This window comes from Apis florea, unplaced genomic scaffold (assembly GCF_048593485.1).
Source record: "Apis florea isolate Af1SG1 unplaced genomic scaffold, ASM4859348v1 contig_2201_pilon, whole genome shotgun sequence".
In the NCBI taxonomy this organism is placed as follows: domain Eukaryota; kingdom Metazoa; phylum Arthropoda; class Insecta; order Hymenoptera; family Apidae; genus Apis; species Apis florea.
In genome coordinates, this window is record NW_028256542.1 from 672107 (window position 1) to 692800 (window position 20694).

The following is a 20694-nucleotide window of genomic DNA, read 5'->3' on the forward strand; positions in this document are numbered from 1 at the left end:
TAGAAACAGAAAAATACTGAAATGCAATATGTATTTATTAAAAAATTCAGATTAACTTATATATACAGTATAATACAAATAGCATGTACATTGTGAAACATTCTATTACTTCCTTTGCAAACAGTTTTCTACATTTCTATGTGTATATTTATATTTTGTTTTATAATTTTAAATATATTCTGTGGTAGAATACTTAGGTACAGAAGTTCTAGGAGCAGGTTTTGGTTTATTTGGAGACAAATCAAATACGATTTGTTCCTTTAAAGCTAACAATTTCTTAAAAACTTGATTTGTTGTTGATTTATATAACTCTAATCCCCGCATAATTAAAATATCTCGGATATATGAAGCATTATCTTGCACCAATTGTTTCTAAAGAAACATTAAAGAAATAAATATTTATTCAGATATTATATTATTATGATGATTACGATAAAAAAAAGTAACATAAAAAAAAAAGACAATTACCTCTTGCTTTAATCTTGGATTTGTAAGTGATACTATTATATGTTGTACTTGAATTCGCATAACTGATATTAAAACTGAATCTATTATTGCCATTAATTCAGGTGTAGCAACGCTAAGGCAATCTTCTAGTAGACTTACATAAATTTTTGAAAAAGTTAAAATATTATCAGTTAATGCAATCCAACAATCATTTGTTATATAAGATGATGGAACAGTTATTCCAAGATCATCAAATTCTGATAGAAATTTTTGAACATTTTTGCAACTTTCTAAATTAGTTGGTCGCCACGTATCTTTTGCTATATATTCTTTCACAGTATCAACATATTTTTCACCAGTATCTTGTATAGCTTTTGCTAATGGGGATCTGAGTTGACCATCCAATTGATAACGAAAATCCATTCCTAATTGCGTTAACTACGAGATAAAATATATAATACAAAATTATATTATTACGATTTATAAAAAATTGTTATTTCAAAAACATATATAAAACAAAAATTAATATCAATGCCGTATCATTACCGTACCTGATCGCAATGACTTCGGACACAAACAATACATTCTACTAATGTGCTTAGAGATACTTGTGGAATAAAAAGTTGCTTAGTTAAATGTGTTGTTAAGTATTTTACTTCTTGACTACACCAAAGTACCAAACCTAATGAAGAAAATTATATAAAATGGAGAAAATTAAAAGAAACGATTTGATTTCAAATCATAACATTCATTCATGACTTTCTTACCAGATGTACAATTTGTTGACTGTGGAAAAAGTTTTAAGAATTCTTTTGTGATTTCAACGATATTACTAAAAGCAATTGCACTAAGTTGTTTCACATAAGGTGCAATAGCTCCTTCTCTTTTAACTCGTTTTAAACGTGCTTTTAACATAGCACTGCATAGTCGCAAATATAATTGACAGGCTTGAGCATTTCTATTTAATTGTATCAATAATTTTACTACGCGACGAGCACTTCTTAAACCACCACCTTGTAATGATTTCGCTTCTGCACTTAATTCAAGTTCTTTTGTTAAAACTTCAATTAATGATTTTCCTCTATCATTTACCTTTAACTGGATTTCTAATAAAAGTGGTGTTATTTGTGCATCTTTTAAGTAGGTTTTTGCTTTTTCTAAAAGACTATAAGCTTCCTCAAAATGACGTTGTGCTATGCAAGAATCTAAATCTTCTGCCACCTCTAATATCCATTCTGGTGGTGGTTCATGATATTCTGTATCTTCATCATCTATACCTATAAAAGAATAACTAAGAAAATCAATGAAATTTAATTTAATTTAATTATATAAATTTTATTAAATTATCGATCATACCGAGAGTATTCGAATCAAGTGACATCGATCGAGAAGGCATCGTTATTTTCTCTTCTTTTGAACGTTTATTATTTTCTGTTGTCTCATTTGGATTATCTTCAATCAACTTCATTCTTTTTGCTTGTTCACATTTATCTAACCATTCTTTCTAAAAAATATATTATAATTTATAATATCTTTTCATGATTATATTTTTTTCAAAATATCTTTTATGAATATTATCTTTATAATATACTAACTTTACTTGTTGCAGTTGCACATTGAAACACTCTGGTATCAGAAAATGCTAAAAGTTTGAATGCTAATTTTACTGTTCCAAGATCTCTGACATTAACAATTGCCAAGCTTTCAAGATTATAAACAGCTTGCATTTTATATTTTGGTGGTCCTCTTCTATTTCCATTTGCTAACCAAGAAGCAATCATTAGAATATCAGTAAATAAATATGCATGAACTCTCTTTAATGGAGTCCCCTCTAATGGATCTAATTCTAACAAAGACCCTTCATGTAAACATATACGACCAGGTATTTCTGCTAAACTCTATGAAATTAAAAGACAATTATTATTATGAATGTTTTTCATTTATTATTATTAATTTAAAAATTTAGAAAAATAACAATTTAATAACTTACCATAGCACCTTCTACATTTTCAAGTAATTGCATTAATTTTTGTTTTTGTTCTTCTTCTTTAGTACTAGAATCATTAATATTTTCTAATTGGGATTCAGATAAATCTTCAAAAGTAACACCAGTAGTTCTGGTAGATCCTAATGTACTTAACAATGAACGTTGTTCACTGAGTAATTGAGATAACTGATACATTTCACTTTCTAAATGTGAAATTTCCTTGGCAGTTTCTATAAATTGCATATAATTTTGATAAACATTACGTTTTAATTGTGCAGAAGTATTATTTGCAAGTTCTTGAATTTTAGCTCTTTGTTGTCTTAATTCATCTGCTCCCACACATTGTGCGCTAAGTTCTTTTACAACTATAAACAAAACAAATGTCACTTCATGTTTTATAAAATCTAAAATTTTTATAATTTTTATAATTTTTATAAACAAAAATTTATAAGTGTTTACCTACATTTTTCAGGATTAAAATCTTCAGTTGCAAACACTTTTGCTAAACTGTTAGCCATTGTAAAAAAATATTTGCTATGACCTAAACAAATTCATTTATATATTAATGAAAAGATTAAATCAATTCTTTATAATATTCCTTTTATTTCCTTTTATAAGCAACATTTATATAAATATTTATTAATTGTAAGCATTTAAATACGTTTATTTTAATGTAATCGTATGCATATAATGAATTTGATATATCTCACAAATGACAACAAAAATATTATTCTTAATGCCATGTAGTATATAGTCTTAAAACTGTGTATAGTAACAATTACTAGATGAAAAAATATATCGATGATGTTATAGAATGAAAATTTCAAGTTGTTATATTTTATTTACTATAATTTCTTTCGTAATTTATTATATTAATCATATAAATTTATATTAAATAAATTTTTAAAATATTCTTATTTTCCAACCATTCAAATATTTAATGTAAAAATGTCTAAAAAAATTTCATTTTGAGAATTTCTAAATATAATAAATTTTATTTTTTCTTTTTAATGATAATTTTTATTATTTTCTTTTATATTTAATACTATGATATAAAAATTTGTATTTGTTTATGAAAAGAGATGTAATAGATCGCATCATTATTAGTTTCATTTTATGAAAAAATATAATTAAAAGAAAAGATACATATAATTTTAATTTATTTTATTAAAATAATATATATGTTGAATATTTCTTATAACAATATATTATTATAATAATTACTATTTTTAGCTTTAATAGCAAAGTTGTGTAACCTATATATATATTATTTATGTCGAAAACATATTTAATCTGAACAATTTTTACGAATAAATAATTAAAAGAAAGGTATGTACTTAATAGATTTTGTTTATAAAAGTTGTTTTTAATTTTAATAGTGAAAATATTTATTATATAAATATTTTAGAGAATGAAATATTATTGGGAGCGATGAATGTACAAAAAATGATGCCAATTACATCTAAAGATTCAGACGTGAAAGACTGCGATAGCAGAGGCACAATTAAAGTTATAGATCGCCCAACATTTATATTGAAAACTAGAGAAGGTGAAAACAGAGCTGTGTCTCCAAATCAACGTAATGGTGGTAACAAGTACTTACAAATAGTTTCTTGCATAAAAAAAAATTTAAACTATATTTAAACTTTTAAATTATAATATCATTATAGAAAAGAAGGTGATGTATCTTCCAATGTTTCATCAAAAATACAAGATCGTGAGTATTTTCTTTTTATTTTAAATTTTAAATATCAATTTTTAATACAATGATATTAATAGGTTTGTAATTTGTAGCTATTCGGACTGTATTACCAACATGTCTTGAAATGACAAGTTGTGTAAAATTTATGGATGAAAATATGCAACTCTGTGAATATCCTCTTGAATTCTTGTATGATCAACAAGATTTTTTAGTTGTAGGATGTTTAGGAGCTCAAGGTGTAGGAAAATCAACTATAATGTCTCTTTTAACATGTAACATTGCGTCAGTATTATTTCAAAAACTTTAAGCAAATATTGTATTTTTATTTGTATTTATTTTTAAAGAAAATCATTTCTGTTTCATTTTTTTATTATTATAGGACTGGTATTTTTCCAATTCAAGATACATTACATCATGAAAGTGGTGCAAATTGTACTATTGGTATTGACTTTTTTGTAACAAAAAATCGTGTAATATATTTAGATACACAACCAATACTGTCTGGATCTACAATAGATTATTCAACAACTTATGATCAAAAAAAACCTACAACAGATTTTATAAATACAGAAACTAATTTAGAATTACAATCTTCACAGTTTGCAGCATTTCTTTTTTCAGTTTGTCATGTTATTATATTTGTACAAGATTGGTTCGTAGATCCAAATTTAGTTAGGTATAGTGAACATAATCTTATAATTTTACTTTGTTATAAATTTTTATGAGAATTAAAATTTATTATATTTCATAGATTTTTACAAACTGCAGAAATGTTAAAACCATCTTCAACTAGTAATATGGACCAAGATTATGTTGAATATTATCCACACATTGTATTTTTACATAATAAAGCTGAATTACAAGATTTTACTCCTCATAATATGGAAAAAGTGAAGGTAAAGTAATATATATACTTTTAATACATGTTATTAAAACATATACTTTTTATATTAAAAATAATAATAAATGGTTAATTTGAAAAGTTACACTGATATTTCATTATTTATACTTACAGGAATTTTATACTAAATTATTCTCCAGTTCTAGATTACAAATTCATAGTGGTTTGGATATGAGTAATCATTCTATGGAGGCAGGATTAAATTTGTTTTTTATACCTCGTATTACAAATGAAGGTATAATATTTCATCATTCTATTTATTTTACTTTCACTTAAACATTGAAAATGTTTTAAAGCTTGTCTTGATTAAATTTTTTTTTTTAATTGTAGAAGAATTTACAATGCGTCAAAACGGGAAAAAACTAATAGAAAAGTTAAAAACAAAAATACATGGTGTTAACAGAAATTCAATGACACCATCTACTTTAACAGAAAAAAATTGGTAAGTGTAACAAATTAAAAAAATTAATTTTTTTTCATTGTACGTTATAATAATTACTTTGTAATTGAATTATCTAGGTATCATTATGTTTCAAAAGTAATGGAAGCGATTAAAAAAAGTCATCTTTCTTCCGAGTATGGAAGATTAATGCCATAATTTTCAATAATGTATGATATAAATGTATTATTATACATTATTTCTGCAAAAGAATATATGTATAATGTATCAAGTAATTTTAGGCATTTTATATAAAAAAATCATAATATTTTGTTACTTATTTAAATTCATAATAAGATCCTAAAATCATAAAAATGCGAAAGCAATTTCTGGCATTTTTGAATGTTATGTATAAGTAATGATATATAATGAATAAATCAAAGAAAAATTAAAATGATACATCGTTGCAATTATTTCAAATTTGCTAGAATGAAAACAATCATCTCTTATTTGTTGTCAATGAATTGATTTCGATTAAATATATTAATATAAAACTATAAACTTTTACGAGTAATCTTCTTGTTCACTATCGACTTGTTGCATTGAAGCCATTTGTGCAACTGCTTGTAATTGTTGCCATTGCTGTTGTTCTGCTACTGCTTGTTCTTCTCTTGCCTTTGCAAATAATTCTTGCTGTTGTCTAAGAAGTTCTTCTTCTGGAATTCCCAAATTTTCTAATCTAGTGCTTTGACGTCTTCGTTTAGCTGCAACAGCCTTGCAATCTCGCAAAACTGCCTCCGCTTCTGCACTATAATCTCCAAATCCAAGTTTTTCGAGTGCTTGAAGAACATGTTCAGCATTTATAGTTTTCTTTTGTTGTTGATTACAAATTTCATTTGCTTCGGAAGAAAGTAAATGAATAAATTCTGTACAACAATTTAATATTAATTCTCGAGATTCATTCGCTACACGTACATGTGGTAAAATTTCTTTGATCATTTTATTGATCGATGCACGAGGTAAGGTCAATTCATCGTCTTCGGTTGGTGATATAGTAGCCGAGGCCATATTTTTCTGTAATGTTTAAAAAAAAAATAATTTATTTAAATAAAAAAAAAATTATTTATTTTCTTCATAAAAAATTTATAAGCTATTAATTATTTTTAATTTTTATTATTTTTTTGATTTCTTTAATTTTTATCGAATTCAATTTATTAAAATATACTATTTATTGTATAATTCATAAAAAAAAAATTTATATATTACAAATTTTAACTCGATTCAAAATTCTGATTTTTTTCTTTCATATGTATTTTGATATATTTTTAAAAATTTATTTTTTTCAATATATATTTTAAATAATCCAAACTGTTAATACACACATATAATTATATCTCTAATTTTAAATATTAAAAGCTTATCATCTTATCACATACTTGAAAATTTTATATACTTTTTTTAAGAAAAATATTATCAGATAAAGTGTTTATGGACAATATATGTTTGTTTCGTTTTATAAAAATAGCGATAAATTTTATATTATTTTATATCATTTGATTTCACGATTGAATATAGAGCAATAGTGTAATTATTTATTATCAAATCTGTTATAATTAGAAAATGAAATGTTAGTAAGAATTCAATTTATACTCATATATGATATATTCATTTTATTCTATTTATGTGATGGAAAATATGTAACAAGCACGATCGAATATGTTGGTACTGTGCGGAATTTAAGCGTGGAAGTTTTAAAAGATCCAAAATATATAGAAAAACAAGATGCATATAAATTTTTAAAATTGAATATATCTTGGTTACCACCAAATACTTTTAAGCAACCTTCTTTTTATAGGTAAATATTCATTAATGAATATAAGAAAAAATTTAATCAATTTATTATTAATTTGTTTTGTATTATATTTGTATATGATAGTATTATAATCACAGGCATACCATCAATAGAAGAAAAAACAAATATCATAAAATGTTCAGAAGGATCACTTTTTTATATATTGAAACAAAAACAAGACAAAAAATTTAATGTAATATTACCTGAATACAGTAATTTAGATGATATACCAGATCTATATATAAAACCTGATTGTTCTTACAAAGTGCAAGTTCTTGCTAATCCAAGAACAAAATACATAATAAATATTCCTGAAGTAAGTTATTGATACACTATATAAATAAATATATGTATAATTTTATAATTATTAATATTTATATTCTATAAAATTAATAAAAAATATTCTTAAACTCTACAGATTTTATATACAGTTCCTAAATGCGTAAATAATTCATGTAATTGTATCAATGCTAAAAGAACACTACCAATTCCAAAAGTAAATATATCTCAAAGAGGAAATCAAATGGTTATAAATTGGAATACAACTTTTAATACATCCAATATTCAATTTTATATAATCAAGTATATTTAAAAGTCAAAAAAAACTTTAAATATAACTGATATGTTTGATTTTATTCAACATTTATATATTATTTCATAGGATAGGTATACCTCTTTTTATATCAAGGACAGGGCTACCTGTTTATAATGTAACAAAAATAGGGCAGGTACCTGTAAATAAAACTATGTTTTTATATGACTTAAAAATTAACAATCAAGATATACAAGTTAAAAATGGTTATAAAATAATAGTTAGTGCTGTCAATTATTATGGATGCTTTGGACCAGAAGGAACTTTTATTATACATTTTATATCATCAAATACTAAAATTGTAAACTACAATCGTAAATTATTAACAAAAATTATATAATATAAAATAATATATAATAATAAAATATTTTTTATTATTTATAAATATATATTTATATATATTTATAAATATTATTTTTTCAAATTATATTTTTCAATGGTTTATATTGATTGGAATAATAATCAGTTGGAATTTTATATTATATTATTCTAATTAGAATTTTATATTTTATATTATATAATTACATAATTATATATGTAAATATTTATATATTTATATATATTTATAGATATTATTTTTTCAAATTATATTTTTCAGTGGTTTATATTGATTGGAGTAATAATTAGTTGTATTCTAATTGGAATTTTATATTTTATATTATATAATTATAATTTTTTTATGATGAAACAAAAAGTATGTACACTTTCAAAATGCAAATGGACAGAAACAATACTTCAACAGCATAACATTTTGTATATCAAACATGAATCAAAAGTAAAAAGATAATTTTATGTGTATTATATGAGTAACTATTATATTTAGTTTATATTAATTAAAATGATTTTTAGGAGAGAGATATAGAACAGACAAATGAGTTAAAAGAGCCATTTGAAAGTGTAAAATTAATACGTAAATTGGGTATTGGGCAATTTGGAAAAGTATATCTTGGTCATTTAAATGATAAAAATAATAGTTTAGTTGCAGTAAAAATGTCTCAACAAATGGATTTATCTATTGACTCTGAAACACGTCAACAATTTATTCAAGAAATTGAAATGATGATAATGGCTGGAAATCATCCTCATTTAGTAAGCCTGATAGGTTATTGCATTAAACCTAATAATCCTATATGCATCTTGCTTGAATATATGGAAGGTGGAGATTTATTAAGTTACTTACATAATCAAAGGAATCAACAAAATAAAAAAATCATTTCTCATGATCAAAATATTTTACAAGATTTATGTGAAGCTTATGTTTCAAAAAGTAAATGATTTACTAAATTATAAATTTATTTAATATAAATTTAAAAATTTTAATAGAATCTTAATTTTCAGCTTTATATACTAATATATGTTCTGCTATATTAAACAAAACAAATAATTATAAATCTAAACAATATATAAATATTACTAACAATTATAAAGAAAAAGCAAAAGATGAAAATGAAAGTTGGATTGGTAAAATGGAAGGACATCAATTTTTAAAATTTGCTAAGGAAATTGCTATGGGTATGGAACATTTAGAAGCTAAAGGAATTACTCATCGAGATCTTGCAGCAAGAAATATTCTTCTTACTGAAGATTTAACTGTGAAGGTAATCTAATACTTAATATCATATAAAATTTTTTTTTTTAAAGATGAAAAGTTTTAACAAAATCTAATGACAATATTTAGATTTCTGATTTTGGGCTTTCAAGAAATGGTGTATATGTAATAAAAAATACAAAAGAAAAAACACATCATCTTCCAATAAGATGGATGTCTCCTGAAGCTTTATACAATAGAGCCTTCTCTTCAAAAAGTGATGTATGGTCTTTTGGAATAGTACTTTGGGAAATTAGTACATTAGGTGGTTTTCCTTATTCTAACATACAAGATGATCATTTATTACATTATATTGTTCATAAAAATGGTCGTTTAGAACAACCAGATAATGTTCCTTCAAGTATTTATAAGTTAATGCATTCTTGTTGGACTACAGAACCTCAGAACAGACCAAATTTTACACAACTGCTTTCTACATTACAAATTTTAATTGCATCTTTAGATAGTACTTTTTTGACAATATCTAATCCTTGTTATGCATTATCACTTTCGGATAACACTTTTATCCAAAATAACTTCGATTGCATTTATTCGTTAAAAAACATTTAAAAAAAAGAGATATTTTAAAAAACAAAACATATATGTATTTAAATATAAAAAAGGTTAAGAAAAATCACGCGGATATCAATGTAAATCGAATTTTCAAACAGGATATTAATAAATAAATATTTATGAATTTAAAAAAATGATTTCAATAATGATAAAATTTCGATAAAATAATATAAACTATATTATTTGATATTGTCAAAATCATATTACATTAAGTTATATACGTACCAAGAAGTAAAGTAATAAATCAAATGTAACAAAAATAACTGCGTGGTTAAAAGATATATTTTTCACTGTTAATTAACGTTTTGAGTTAAAAAAATAATAAAAAAATAAATATTTGATTCAATAGAAAATGCCTTTTCTTTTATTGATTTTTCGTTTTATGAAAACAAACCTTAATAGTTAATATAATTCACAGATAAATAATATTTATAGATATGTGCCCTCTTCCGGACGAATTTATAAACAGTATATAAAGGAATTTTCATGAAAATGATCGTAAGAAAGATAAATTTGTGAAGAAAACGAATTTTCAATATATTTTATAATTTGTTCTATTTTTAAGCATATGCGAGTGTTCATTTATTATAAAGATGTGTTTATACTAAAATATGATAATGCGAGATAAAATTTTTTTATTGTATAAAATATTAACATAATTATATATATATAATTTCTGGTTGGTTAAATTTTTTTGGTATTCTTTAATCATAAAATATATATACACACATTATATACATTAATATAATTTGTATTTTTTTAGTGATGAATATTGATAAAACAAAATAAAGTGAATACAATATGAATGAAGAAATAATGGATACTATAGGTTACGATACGGCTATAGATGGTAAGTTATTGGTTTGACTTCTGTTTTTTTGATAATAACCTTTTTGTATTGTTAAAAAATTTTTGGTTAATTGAAGATTATACAATAATGTTATTATATTTTTCGTTAATATAATAAATTTAATACTTATTACATTTTTTTTATAAATCTATATAAAATGGAAAATAGAATATATATGTATATGATTATGAAGTTTGATATTTATTAAAAACATTGAGTGATAATGATGTACTAAACACAATAATGAAACGCTGAAGCAGCTTTAAGTTGCCCAATCAGGAAACTCAGATAAATTAAAGATGTAGGTGCCCCAAGTGGAAAATGCAAATATTGTTACAAAAAGTGTTATAATGCTAGGTCCTATTCCAGCAATTGCGAAATCTCTAGTTTTTATATGACCTGCTGTAATAGCAATTGTATTTGGTGGAGTGCCTACTGGTAGATGAAATGAAAAAGAACAACATAAAGAGGCTGGCAGCATCAAATATAGTGGATGTATTCGTAAAGCAATAGACTGAAACAACATATAAATATATAATAAATTAAATATAATTGAAAAATAAATTAATGACTAGAAAAAAGAAATTTATTAACTGAAATTTCTTACCATTTCTGCCAAAACAGGTAAAATAATATTTGCAATTGCAACATTAGATGTCAATTCTGTGATAGTTTCTGCAAATAGGCAGACAATAAATAATATCGCAAATGGATTTATTGATTTCAAAATAGTTAAAGCATTTCCTAGAATAGAAGAAAGATTGGAAGTGGTACTTCCTGCTGAGATGGCAAATCCACCACCCAAAACTAAAATCAAACTCCAATGCATCTTCGTATTAATCATTTTCCAAGTAATCATGCTAGGCGATGGTTTGGTTGGACGATTAACAGGATCCGCGTCGAATGATCGAAGAAAATCCAGTTTAGATGGTAATATGAAGAAAAGAAGAGTAACACCAGCGGCTGCCGTTGAATCTTTAACGTGTCTATAAAGAACTAGATTGTTCGCACATATGTCGTTGAAATACATTTTTATAGTAAAATACTATTATGTAGCAGAAGGCTATAAGAATGATGAAAAGGAAAAGGAAATGAAAGTATATAAAGATATAGAAAAAAAAAAGAAGATTAAAAGAATAACAATAATAATAACAATAACGATAATTAAGAAAAAAAAAGCTATACATACAAATCGGTAATATAAGTTGGCCAACCCCGTACAAATCCCGGATTTCGGAAGAACCATAGTAGTACAATTACAAGGAAGAGGAGACCAACAGAGAATTCGTGCCACGTAATCGGGCCGAGTTCTTTGTATCTTTTTTCGATTACAGTTGCTGCAACTTTTTCTCCCTGTTTGCCAATATTAATAGCTTTCGCGTCTTTGCTTCCTGGTCTAAACATTCCCATGTACATAACTTGAAGCCAAAGCCACGTGAGGAATCCCATTAGAAGCATTGGTGGGACTGAATAAAGCATCCACGATGTTAGGTTAATGCCAGAACTGTTTGGGAACCGTCTGCGACATGAAGGAACGATTGTTTCTCTTGCTTTCTCATTGTACTTAATACATTGTACTTGATAGTCTGTGAACGATCGATTGATAAATCGGTGGATAGATTAATAATGGATCCTTTATCAGAGAGCACTTACTTTTCAAAGAATCCTTTTAATGTTAAATTAGTGCCGGTTCCGACTAATGTGCCTACACCTCCAAGACTAGAAGCATACGCTGTCACAAGATAATATGTCATAGTAATATGTGTCGGTTTCTTTGATCTGTAATAATAGAGATAAATTAATTAACGTCTATTAACGAAGAACTTTGAAAAATTGATGAAACGATTACGCACGATTCTATACTTTCTTCACAGTTATTTTCTTCTCGTATGAACATATCACCCAAACCTTGCTGAAAATTAAAAGATAAAAAATATATAAAGTCAATTTGAAAAAGAATTTGATGACAGAGAATTAAACATATTTAGAAGTTGGAATAACGCTTACTGCTTCAAGTTCTAAGAGAACAATTTCGACAATAGGTAACATCATAGTAGTGGCAGCAGTATTTGAAATCCACATAGATAAAAACATAGTTACGCAAAACAAGCCCAGTGTTAATCTAAAGATGATATGGCTTTTAAATATGGTACTATAAATAATGTATATTTTATTTTGAAATATGTATATGGTATAACATTCTATAACTAATATAATCAAAAGTGATTTTATGTGAAAAAATAATTCGAAAATATAGAATAAAATTTTTTTACTTGAAACTTCGTTTTTGAATAAAACAAGTTTCAAAAATTTGTAAGTACAATTAAAATTAGCTCTTTCTCGATTAAATATAAATAATTTATCAATAGATAATTATTCTGTAACATATAAAAATAACATATTAAATAATAATATATGTATAATTAAGTAACTGATAAATTTTCAAATTCAATTTTTTCAAAAACAATTTTTTTGAAATGAAAAAATTTATTTTATATTTTCAAATTATTTTTTCATCTTTTGTCCATTTATATTAGCAACAGATAACGATAATAGACTACAAGATATATAATATATAATAAAACATATATATATATATATATATATATATAATAATATTATTATATTTTATACAGATATATAAAAAAATTGATAGTATGATAAGATTTAAAGACTAAATGAAAGATTATTAAAAACATTTAGATTATGTCAGTCATTTTAAATTACCTTCGATGACTGCAACCAATCAATTTAATGATCAATAGCGCGATACGTATGTGTAGGCCAGAATTTTCAATAACGATCGCAATCACCATACTACCAATAAACATCATTGTAGTATCATTCATATAACACATACAAGTGTCACCAGTGCTCATTATGCCCAACAGTGGATAAAGAAAAATAGGAATTAAACCTGTGATTGGTAAAGGAAGCACTTCGGTCATCCAGAATATTGCCATCAAACCAATCACGTATAAACATCGCATCGCTTTTACCTGCATTCAATCGATACATAATCTTTTTCGTATTATAATGCACGATAATGAATAGATGTATATTATATATATAATGATCATATGAAAAAGTGAAAAAAAAGGCTAAATATAATGAATAATGTAAAAACAAATTTAAAAGAAAAAGAATTGAAAGAAGATTCGAAAAAAGAAAAACGAACCTCGGTAGTTTCAATGATAACAATGGGCAATAGAATCAGTGGCCATAGTATGATTACAAACGATTTCCAATAAATTAAAAAAAATTGTATCAACAGTTTACCACAATTGTCGGTCTTTCTGAAACAATCATATCAAACAAAAATAAATGTCAAGAATACATTGATGAATGAATAAAGATGAAGGGAAGATTGGAAATAATAAAAAGGAAAAAAGAAATAAAGAAAAAATATAAATAAAAAAAAATATTACGACGATTGATATTGATTGATCGGTATTTTATTACAAATATATTATTTTTTAATTATTATTAAATTATATATTTTTACGTAAAGTCAAATTTTCATGAACATGATTAAGAAAACAGAGCTCAAATAGAATTTGCTTTATTCTTCAAATATTATAATGTGTCTAATACTCTAAATATCTTGTATCTTTTTGCATGTCATATGCTTTTTATTTTTATACATTCAAGTTTTAAATACATCTGCAATATAATAATTATTATAATCTCTTTTGTATATTAAAACTTCATAGATAAATAGTTCGTTAAACTGATATAAATCAATAAGTATATATTTCTTTATTTCTTTACGTAAACTTTAGTTACAATATAAAAAAAATATGTACCTCCTATTTGTAGAATCTGTGGTTATTGGATATGGATCAATAGATTGTGTGGCCATTATTTTTTGTCTAGCCAAAAGCCATGTACCTAGAAAAAAAAAGCGAGATATATGCTTCTGTATGAGTAATTTTTTATCCAGAAAAAAAAAAGAACGTTGCAAAGAACGTTGATTTATGTCATGACGTATCATACAATAATCGCTAATTTGAAATAATGATCGAACGATAATCGTGTTTGAGTATTCCAACATTAATTCCTTATTATTGACTAATATTTAATATAACATTAAATATCTGTTAGATTGGCAATCGAAATTAAGTATGTATTTTTTATGATCGATTTGGCACACGATGATACAAAGAATTGCGCAACTTATTATTCTTTGCCCGTTACCTTTGTCCTCCTTTCTGATCCCATTTGCATCGTGTGCTCGGATTACAGGCTAAATAATTTCACTAAGTGACACTGAACGAGATTGACCTCGAAGGTCTTGCACAATGGGTCATCTAACCCTGTCGACCATTTTACTATTTTCATAATCGTATTCAAGTTTTTCCTTATACTTTAATGATTGGTAATTGTTCTGCATTATATATACATGTTTGCGTTTTTTTAAATAGATTTAATTTTCTATTGTTTTATAATTTTGCTTATATTTTAATGAAGTAATTATATACCGTTGCGTTCTTTTGTGAAAATCGAAAATCATATTAACAAACGAAGTTTAGCTCTTTCAATACAATAATCATAGTCTTTTTTTTTTTTTGCGTTTTCTTGAATTAAAAATAGCGATTTCGAGACAAAGAGAATACTTTTATCGATGTATCGATAGTTTTATCGACAGTGATACCGATGAACCGATATAATATTTTTGTGCTTCTATCTCTATATCGACTCTTTGCGTACGAAATAACATATGTTATATCATATTCGAATTGAATATGATATGAATTGATCCGTATATTCAATTCTTATACATATACCCTTATATTACCACCAGAATATTCGAGATTGCCTTTTTATCGTGTTGGTTACAAAGCTTACGTTTTGTCTGACATCGAATTGGCAATAAACTCAACGATATAAGTACATTCGATTTTAAAACAATCAATATATCGAACTTATACCGATATATCGATATATCGATATCGTGAAATCCTAATCGAAATAAAATCATAAACCGCGAAAAAACAAGATTTCCAACATTTGTTTTAAAATTATTTGAGTATTATGGAATTCTATTTTATGGTGATTTTAAACAAATAATTGTATTGACGATTCTATCAACAAATATCGAATATCAATTATTTGGAAGATAAGTTCAATTATTTCGAAGTTAAGTTATTGCACCGTACTGGAATAATACTGATCGGAACCGATCAAATCGATATCGTATATCTGAACAATGAACGCTTTGCATACTGGGTTTTGAACCATCGTATTACGAGTTGTACGGTATATCGTTGAATGATCATTGCCCCCCGTGCATATTTTCGTATACTGTTTCAAGAACGGATCTCACCAAGAGACTTCCGAATCGAGTTCTCGATCGTTGCACGAACTTTTATACCACTGCTCGGTTTCGCTTAGGCACGCATAATCGGACCACTGGCGATTAAACTATCACCCCTCTCCTTTAGATCTCTTTCTCTTGCTCAGCGGTCGCTTCTGCTTCTTGTTTCTTTTTTCTTCTTCTTTCTTCTTTTTTTTTTTGCTGCCACTGTTATTGCTACTAATTTCTTGTTCTCTTCATCCTTCTTTTTCTTCTACCTCCTACCCATTTTCAGATTATTGATGCTTTTTATTCGTTACTTACCTCGTGATTTGTCCTCTGCCTACTTGGTTGGTTCTCCAACGACTGGTAAGTCAACTCAACGAAGTAACAACTCGTGACAAACGTATCGTTCCCCGTCTCTCGTCCTTGGTACGTCGATGTTCTTATTGCAGGTTTACTTGCAAACGTAAACTTACCAATCACCCACGTGGAATTCGGATTTCGAATCGATCAATTTCTTTTCCTTTCTTCTTTCTTCTTCTTTCTGTAATTTTCACTCACAGTTTAAGATGTATACTTTGCGCTTTAAATTCGACGCGAAATTTTGACTAAAATCGAATGAACATCAAGATAAAAATAAAATTAAGTTTGAATTTTGTAGATATAGAGATGCAAGATCGCAAATGTGCCAGTGATCATGAATAAGAAATAATTTAAAAATGCAAATCAAACAATAAAATTAAAATTAAATTAATTCAAATTTTTTTTATAGCTTTTGCAATTATTGTACAAATTAATCTTTAAAAAAAACAAAAAGTAATAATTGAAAATTTGTAATTTCGTGTTATCTTGAAATAGAAAATATATATTACAAAATCTTCGTTCGAGTAAACAAAATAAAGAACAAAACAAAATAAAGTTTATAATTATTATCAATTTAATAATAAAAATAATTCAAATTCAAAATTTCAATACAAGATACGCATTTCAATGTAATAAACGCGTGGCGTTTGAGTCAATTTAATCCCTCTAGTAATTAATCCCGCTCATGCTATCACTCGTCCTCGTGTTTATTACATGACGCATCTTATGGTTCAAATAGACCGGTAAACAGTTGTAGAAAATGTAACCCATAATACTGTATAATGGTATTACAAGATATATTCTCCCTATTTTCTATCGTATACTTATCTTACTTCATAAAAAATCGATGAAGAAATATATACAAAAAGAAAAATTTATGTTCTTCTAAGTCAAGAAAAAGATCATGTGTGATACATCGAAAACGAAATTCTTATCAAGTTTCTTCATAACTGAAACTCTAATTGAACAGATGTCATAACAGAATATTATTTTAAAATATTGTTATATATATATATATATATATCTATTATATATTATATATAATATAGCGAATATATTTAATAAATTATTAAATAATCATTTCTTTTCAAATAAATTGATCATTTATAATTAAAGAAATGTGAATGATATTTATTTGATGTTGAGTAAATCACAATTAAAATTTAATATTAAAAAAAATTAAGTTATATTGAATGGAGAAATCTATAAAATCTATATCTATAGAATATATAAAGATCATATCTATATTATATAAATTTTTAATGAATTTAATATTATCTTTTAATTTATGAATTATTAAATATAAAAGAAACGATTTTATTGTACTTATTATTTTGATACTATCATTAAATTTTTATAATTCTTGAATTGAATTTGAAACAACATCTTATAAAAAAAAAAAGTAACTTACATCTTTTTCGCTTATGTATATATATATATTTAGCAAATAATTTTTATAACTTTTAAATGATTTTACTAATTTAATCAATCTTTTTTTTTGTCCCAGCTGAAAAATTTGTCTTCTTCTTGTACCCTTTTGATTCTTATTTGAAAGGAAATGACTAAAAGAAAAAAAAAGGATTGAATAGAAAATTTCAAATTCATTGCACGTTTCGTATCCTGTACGTGATATACATAGATACTGTATACGCGATGATGTAATTTAACGTTAGTAACCATAATCGGAGAACATTCGATTACCATTGACCTAGCGTAGTCGTTCAAGTTCGATGCTTGCATCAACAACTGCTTTTCACTTGAAATCGCCGATTATAATAAATTGTATATCAAACTGTAAATATAAAATTAAACATCGTTTTTAATTCCTTTTCTTTTTTTTTTTTTTTTTTTTTTTAACTATAGCTTATTGTAATTTCCAGAAAAGTATAGAGTTTACGCGAGTATATCCTTTGCTGTACTATTATTGGGCATCGGAGTTCCTCTTTGGTGGCATACTACTGCAGTTCCGCGTGTACCGCTCCCTTACGGTGGAATTGAGCAACTTTCCAACTTAGAAATCAACATTAAAACAAAAATTGTCGTTCTAGCTCTTTCCCGAGATCGTGCTGAATTATTGGTTCATGATATAAAAGAAGCTTTCAAAAATGCCAGTGAGTAATTTAAAATTGTGTTTTCATATTTTTTATCTTTCCTTTCTTCTCTCTTCATTTGTCTATAAAATTTGTCACAGGTATCTGTCAAATAGAGGTCATTTATCGTGTAATATCCAATACTTTCGCGTTTACGCATCATCAATTAGAGAAGATAGCATCTACTTTTGATGTTGACGTAGGACAACTTTTACTCTTTGAAACAACTAACTTGAACAATGCAGTTCTTGTCGGTTCGAAAAGAACTATTTATTTTTCTACCGAAACCAGTAAGCAGTCAATTAAGTATCTTTTAAAATATCATTGCTTTCTTACAATTCTTAATCTCCCCCATGACTGCAATTTCGTATCGATATCGTTTTTATTTCAGCTTCTTCCACTTTGATACAAGTATTATCGGAATGGATGTTGCACGAAAAGTCATTGGCTTTGACAAGAAATGCACTCACTGAACCGACTCTTTATAATCTAGATGAGGAGAATAGAAGAAGATTTCCGGCTAGTCCGGCGTATGATATATTGATCACTGTCGTTAATCCTGATCCAGAGAAATTGAAGATTGATTGGAATCTTCGCGAGATGGTTGAAGGTGGGTAAGAAAAAAATCTCTCTATTCTTCGTGCGAGATTAATTTTTTGCTTTTAGAATATGTCGAACCCTTTCTTGATGAAGTTTCAATTTTGAGTAATTTTTCGGTCAAATCGCAGTGGTTATATTTGTTACCTTTGGACGTGATTCCGAAACGTGTGCCCGATAGTAGTCCGTTAGGTAGACACTTTGCATTATCGGAAGATGTTTTGCCACAACTAATCACACCTTTGGAAAAGAAACTAGGTTCGTATCTTCATTTCACTTAATTATTATGAAAAATAAAACATAAGTGATAAATTTCTTTTAGCCTCGCAAGTTAGTCTTCGATCAACTATTAATTTTGTCATCTATGTTGTTCCTTGCGATAATGCTCCATTATATATTTACACACGTTCTGGTCATCGATCAAAAATTAACGCTAACGTTGAAGCATTTCTTTCTCCAAGGTAATGCATAATTTATCATTTCAAAAATCTTGCAAATAAAATGATTTTTTATTTTCATTGACAATATTGTGTTTGTCATTTTTTCCTGGAACAGGTGGGGTGGTGTAATATTAATCAATCCACCCGTGGAAACTTGTATGACTATGAAATCTGATGAATTAGTTACCATTGTTCCTGAACAGACTACCATTGTTGGAACATTTCTTACGCAATTAAAACTTCTCTTAGGTATTCCCGAGCCGGTAATTATTGCTTTCTCTATTTTTATAAGTTTCTTTTATTTTTTTTATTATCTATGACGTAATGATATAAGTAAATAATAATACAAAAAAAATCATGATTTTTGATAGTTTCATCATTTAATTTTTTAGAAATTTTTGAATGGTGTTACCATTGTTCCTTTACCAGGATTGAAACTGCACAATTGGGAAGTTGATGCATTGCTACGTGTACGCACGATTGAGCAATTAACATCAGCAAAATTGACTTTGCAATCACTTGCTCGACTTCTTCAAGAAATTGGTAACATTGTGATCACAGATATTGTAGGAAATAGGATAAAAACAGCCTTGAGTTTAGTGGAAAAATCAGCTCAACAATTAACACAGGGTGATCTAGCTACAGGTTTCTTATTGAGCAAAGAAGCATTCATTACCGCAGAAGCAGCATTTTCCGATCCAACACTTTTTGCTTTGTTGTATTTTCCTGCAGATCAAAAGTAATATATCTTTATTCATACGAAATATTCATCATACTATCTCTAATCTTCATTGTCTTTTTCATTTTATTTCTTTTTCTTTGATTTCAGATATGCCGTATATACACCTTTATTTTTGCCAACTATGGTACCAGTCTTGCTTTCCTTAAAAAGTATTTATCGTTATTATTTTGTTCGAAAAAATAATCCATAGAAGAAAGATTGCACAAGACTATAATAAATAAAATTGTAAATTTTTCACAATAATGTTTTTCATCAATTCTCCGATTTCTTTTTCTTATTTTCGAATTTCGAA

General features: G+C 26.1%; 6 protein-coding genes across 22 annotated transcripts; 3 read left to right on the plus strand and 3 right to left on the minus strand.

Moving 5' to 3' along the window:
- Positions 1-26: 26 nt before the first annotated feature.
- Exo84 (exocyst complex component Exo84) lies at positions 27-3917 on the minus strand. Of its 2 annotated transcripts, XM_086917396.1 has the most exons (9): positions 3772-3917; positions 2898-2975; positions 2438-2799; positions 2043-2345; positions 1804-1951; positions 1215-1724; positions 999-1129; positions 469-885; positions 27-372 (listed from the first exon to the last, which is right to left on the minus strand). In XM_086917396.1, exons 2-9 carry the CDS (start codon positions 2950-2952, stop codon positions 169-171), a joined length of 2130 nt encoding a protein of 709 aa, XP_086773522.1. In that variant the 5' UTR covers positions 2953-2975; positions 3772-3917; the 3' UTR covers positions 27-168. The 2 variants fall into 2 exon arrangements, with proteins under 2 accessions (XP_086773522.1, XP_003692547.1); XM_003692499.4 differs by lacking the exon at positions 3772-3917 and having other exon boundaries at positions 2898-3207.
- LOC100869380 (nonsense-mediated mRNA decay factor SMG9) lies at positions 3849-5875 on the plus strand. The gene is made up of 8 exons (XM_003692536.4): positions 3849-4029; positions 4105-4151; positions 4229-4418; positions 4516-4812; positions 4888-5032; positions 5152-5272; positions 5368-5479; positions 5557-5875. The coding sequence occupies exons 1-8, from the start codon at positions 3866-3868 to the stop codon at positions 5633-5635; spliced, it is 1155 nt and encodes a 384-aa protein (XP_003692584.1). The 5' UTR covers positions 3849-3865; the 3' UTR covers positions 5636-5875.
- NC2beta (negative cofactor 2beta) lies at positions 4451-10466 on the minus strand. 2 transcript variants are annotated; one of them, XM_003692563.4, is made up of 2 exons: positions 10247-10466; positions 4451-6490 (listed from the first exon to the last, which is right to left on the minus strand). In XM_003692563.4, the coding sequence occupies exon 2, from the start codon at positions 6482-6484 to the stop codon at positions 5981-5983; it is 504 nt and encodes a 167-aa protein (XP_003692611.2). In that variant the 5' UTR covers positions 6485-6490; positions 10247-10466; the 3' UTR covers positions 4451-5980. The 2 variants fall into 2 exon arrangements, with proteins under 2 accessions (XP_003692611.2, XP_086773564.1); XM_086917438.1 differs by lacking the exon at positions 10247-10466 and adding an exon at positions 7941-8012.
- On the plus strand, positions 6897-10374 carry LOC100870903 (uncharacterized). The gene is made up of 8 exons (XM_012484907.3): positions 6897-7271; positions 7353-7584; positions 7687-7850; positions 7930-8161; positions 8459-8635; positions 8710-9127; positions 9199-9458; positions 9539-10374. Exons 1-8 carry the CDS (start codon positions 7042-7044, stop codon positions 10016-10018), a joined length of 2193 nt encoding a protein of 730 aa, XP_012340361.2. The 5' UTR covers positions 6897-7041; the 3' UTR covers positions 10019-10374.
- PIG-S (phosphatidylinositol glycan anchor biosynthesis class S) lies at positions 10459-20642 on the plus strand. Of its 2 annotated transcripts, XM_003692527.4 has the most exons (10): positions 10459-10700; positions 10785-10871; positions 18414-18644; positions 18725-18913; positions 19015-19233; positions 19290-19478; positions 19543-19681; positions 19776-19923; positions 20053-20399; positions 20490-20642. In XM_003692527.4, exons 2-10 carry the CDS (start codon positions 10823-10825, stop codon positions 20590-20592), a joined length of 1614 nt encoding a protein of 537 aa, XP_003692575.1. In that variant the 5' UTR covers positions 10459-10700; positions 10785-10822; the 3' UTR covers positions 20593-20642. The 2 variants fall into 2 exon arrangements, with proteins under 2 accessions (XP_003692575.1, XP_012340353.1); XM_012484899.3 differs by lacking the exons at positions 10459-10700; positions 10785-10871 and adding an exon at positions 16242-16536.
- Positions 10757-17204, minus strand: LOC147658515 (protein I'm not dead yet-like). 14 transcript variants are annotated; one of them, XM_086917408.1, is made up of 10 exons: positions 16492-17204; positions 14678-14762; positions 14050-14167; positions 13599-13870; positions 12879-12993; positions 12725-12783; positions 12525-12650; positions 12061-12390; positions 11479-11857; positions 10757-11385 (listed from the first exon to the last, which is right to left on the minus strand). In XM_086917408.1, exons 2-10 carry the CDS (start codon positions 14731-14733, stop codon positions 11134-11136), a joined length of 1707 nt encoding a protein of 568 aa, XP_086773534.1. In that variant the 5' UTR covers positions 14734-14762; positions 16492-17204; the 3' UTR covers positions 10757-11133. The 14 variants fall into 14 exon arrangements, with proteins under 14 accessions (XP_086773534.1, XP_086773531.1, XP_086773541.1 ...); XM_086917405.1 differs by having other exon boundaries at positions 12879-13023; positions 16492-16630; XM_086917415.1 differs by having other exon boundaries at positions 14050-14163; positions 16492-16535.
- Positions 20643-20694: the final 52 nt, after the last annotated feature.

Excerpts from the sequence above, each read along its gene's own strand:
- LOC100870903 (XM_012484907.3), top strand. The coding sequence starts at position 7,042 with ATGTTAGTAAGAATTCAATTTATACTCATATATGATATATTCATTTTA. Across the intron at positions 7,851-7,929 it reads ATTCAATTTTATATAATCAA|GATAGGTATACCTCTTTTTA; the intron begins GTATATTTAAAA and ends ATTATTTCATAG. Across the intron at positions 9,459-9,538 it reads CTGAAGATTTAACTGTGAAG|ATTTCTGATTTTGGGCTTTC; the intron begins GTAATCTAATAC and ends GACAATATTTAG.
- Exo84 (XM_086917396.1), bottom strand. The coding sequence starts at position 2,952 with ATGGCTAACAGTTTAGCAAAAGTGTTTGCAACTGAAGATTTTAATCCT. Across the intron at positions 1,130-1,214 it reads GTCAACAAATTGTACATCTG|GTTTGGTACTTTGGTGTAGT; the intron begins GTAAGAAAGTCA and ends TTTCTTCATTAG. Across the intron at positions 373-468 it reads ATCCAAGATTAAAGCAAGAG|AAACAATTGGTGCAAGATAA; the intron begins GTAATTGTCTTT and ends ATGTTTCTTTAG.
- NC2beta (XM_003692563.4), bottom strand. The coding sequence starts at position 6,484 with ATGGCCTCGGCTACTATATCACCAACCGAAGACGATGAATTGACCTTA.
- PIG-S (XM_012484899.3), top strand. The coding sequence starts at position 16,470 with ATGCTTTTTATTCGTTACTTACCTCGTGATTTGTCCTCTGCCTACTTG. Across the intron at positions 18,645-18,724 it reads AGAAGCTTTCAAAAATGCCA|GTATCTGTCAAATAGAGGTC; the intron begins GTGAGTAATTTA and ends AATTTGTCACAG. Across the intron at positions 19,682-19,775 it reads GAAGCATTTCTTTCTCCAAG|GTGGGGTGGTGTAATATTAA; the intron begins GTAATGCATAAT and ends TTCCTGGAACAG.
- LOC100869380 (XM_003692536.4), top strand. The coding sequence starts at position 3,866 with ATGAATGTACAAAAAATGATGCCAATTACATCTAAAGATTCAGACGTG. Across the intron at positions 4,813-4,887 it reads GTAGATCCAAATTTAGTTAG|ATTTTTACAAACTGCAGAAA; the intron begins GTATAGTGAACA and ends TATATTTCATAG. Across the intron at positions 5,273-5,367 it reads ACCTCGTATTACAAATGAAG|AAGAATTTACAATGCGTCAA; the intron begins GTATAATATTTC and ends TTTTAATTGTAG.
- LOC147658515 (XM_086917401.1), bottom strand. The coding sequence starts at position 14,925 with ATGTTGGAATACTCAAACACGATTATCGTTCGATCATTATTTCAAATT. Across the intron at positions 13,024-13,598 it reads ATTGGTTGCAGTCATCGAAG|TACCATATTTAAAAGCCATA; the intron begins GTAATTTAAAAT and ends CATTATTTATAG. Across the intron at positions 12,391-12,524 it reads TTAAAAGGATTCTTTGAAAA|ACGGTTCCCAAACAGTTCTG; the intron begins GTAAGTGCTCTC and ends TTCATGTCGCAG.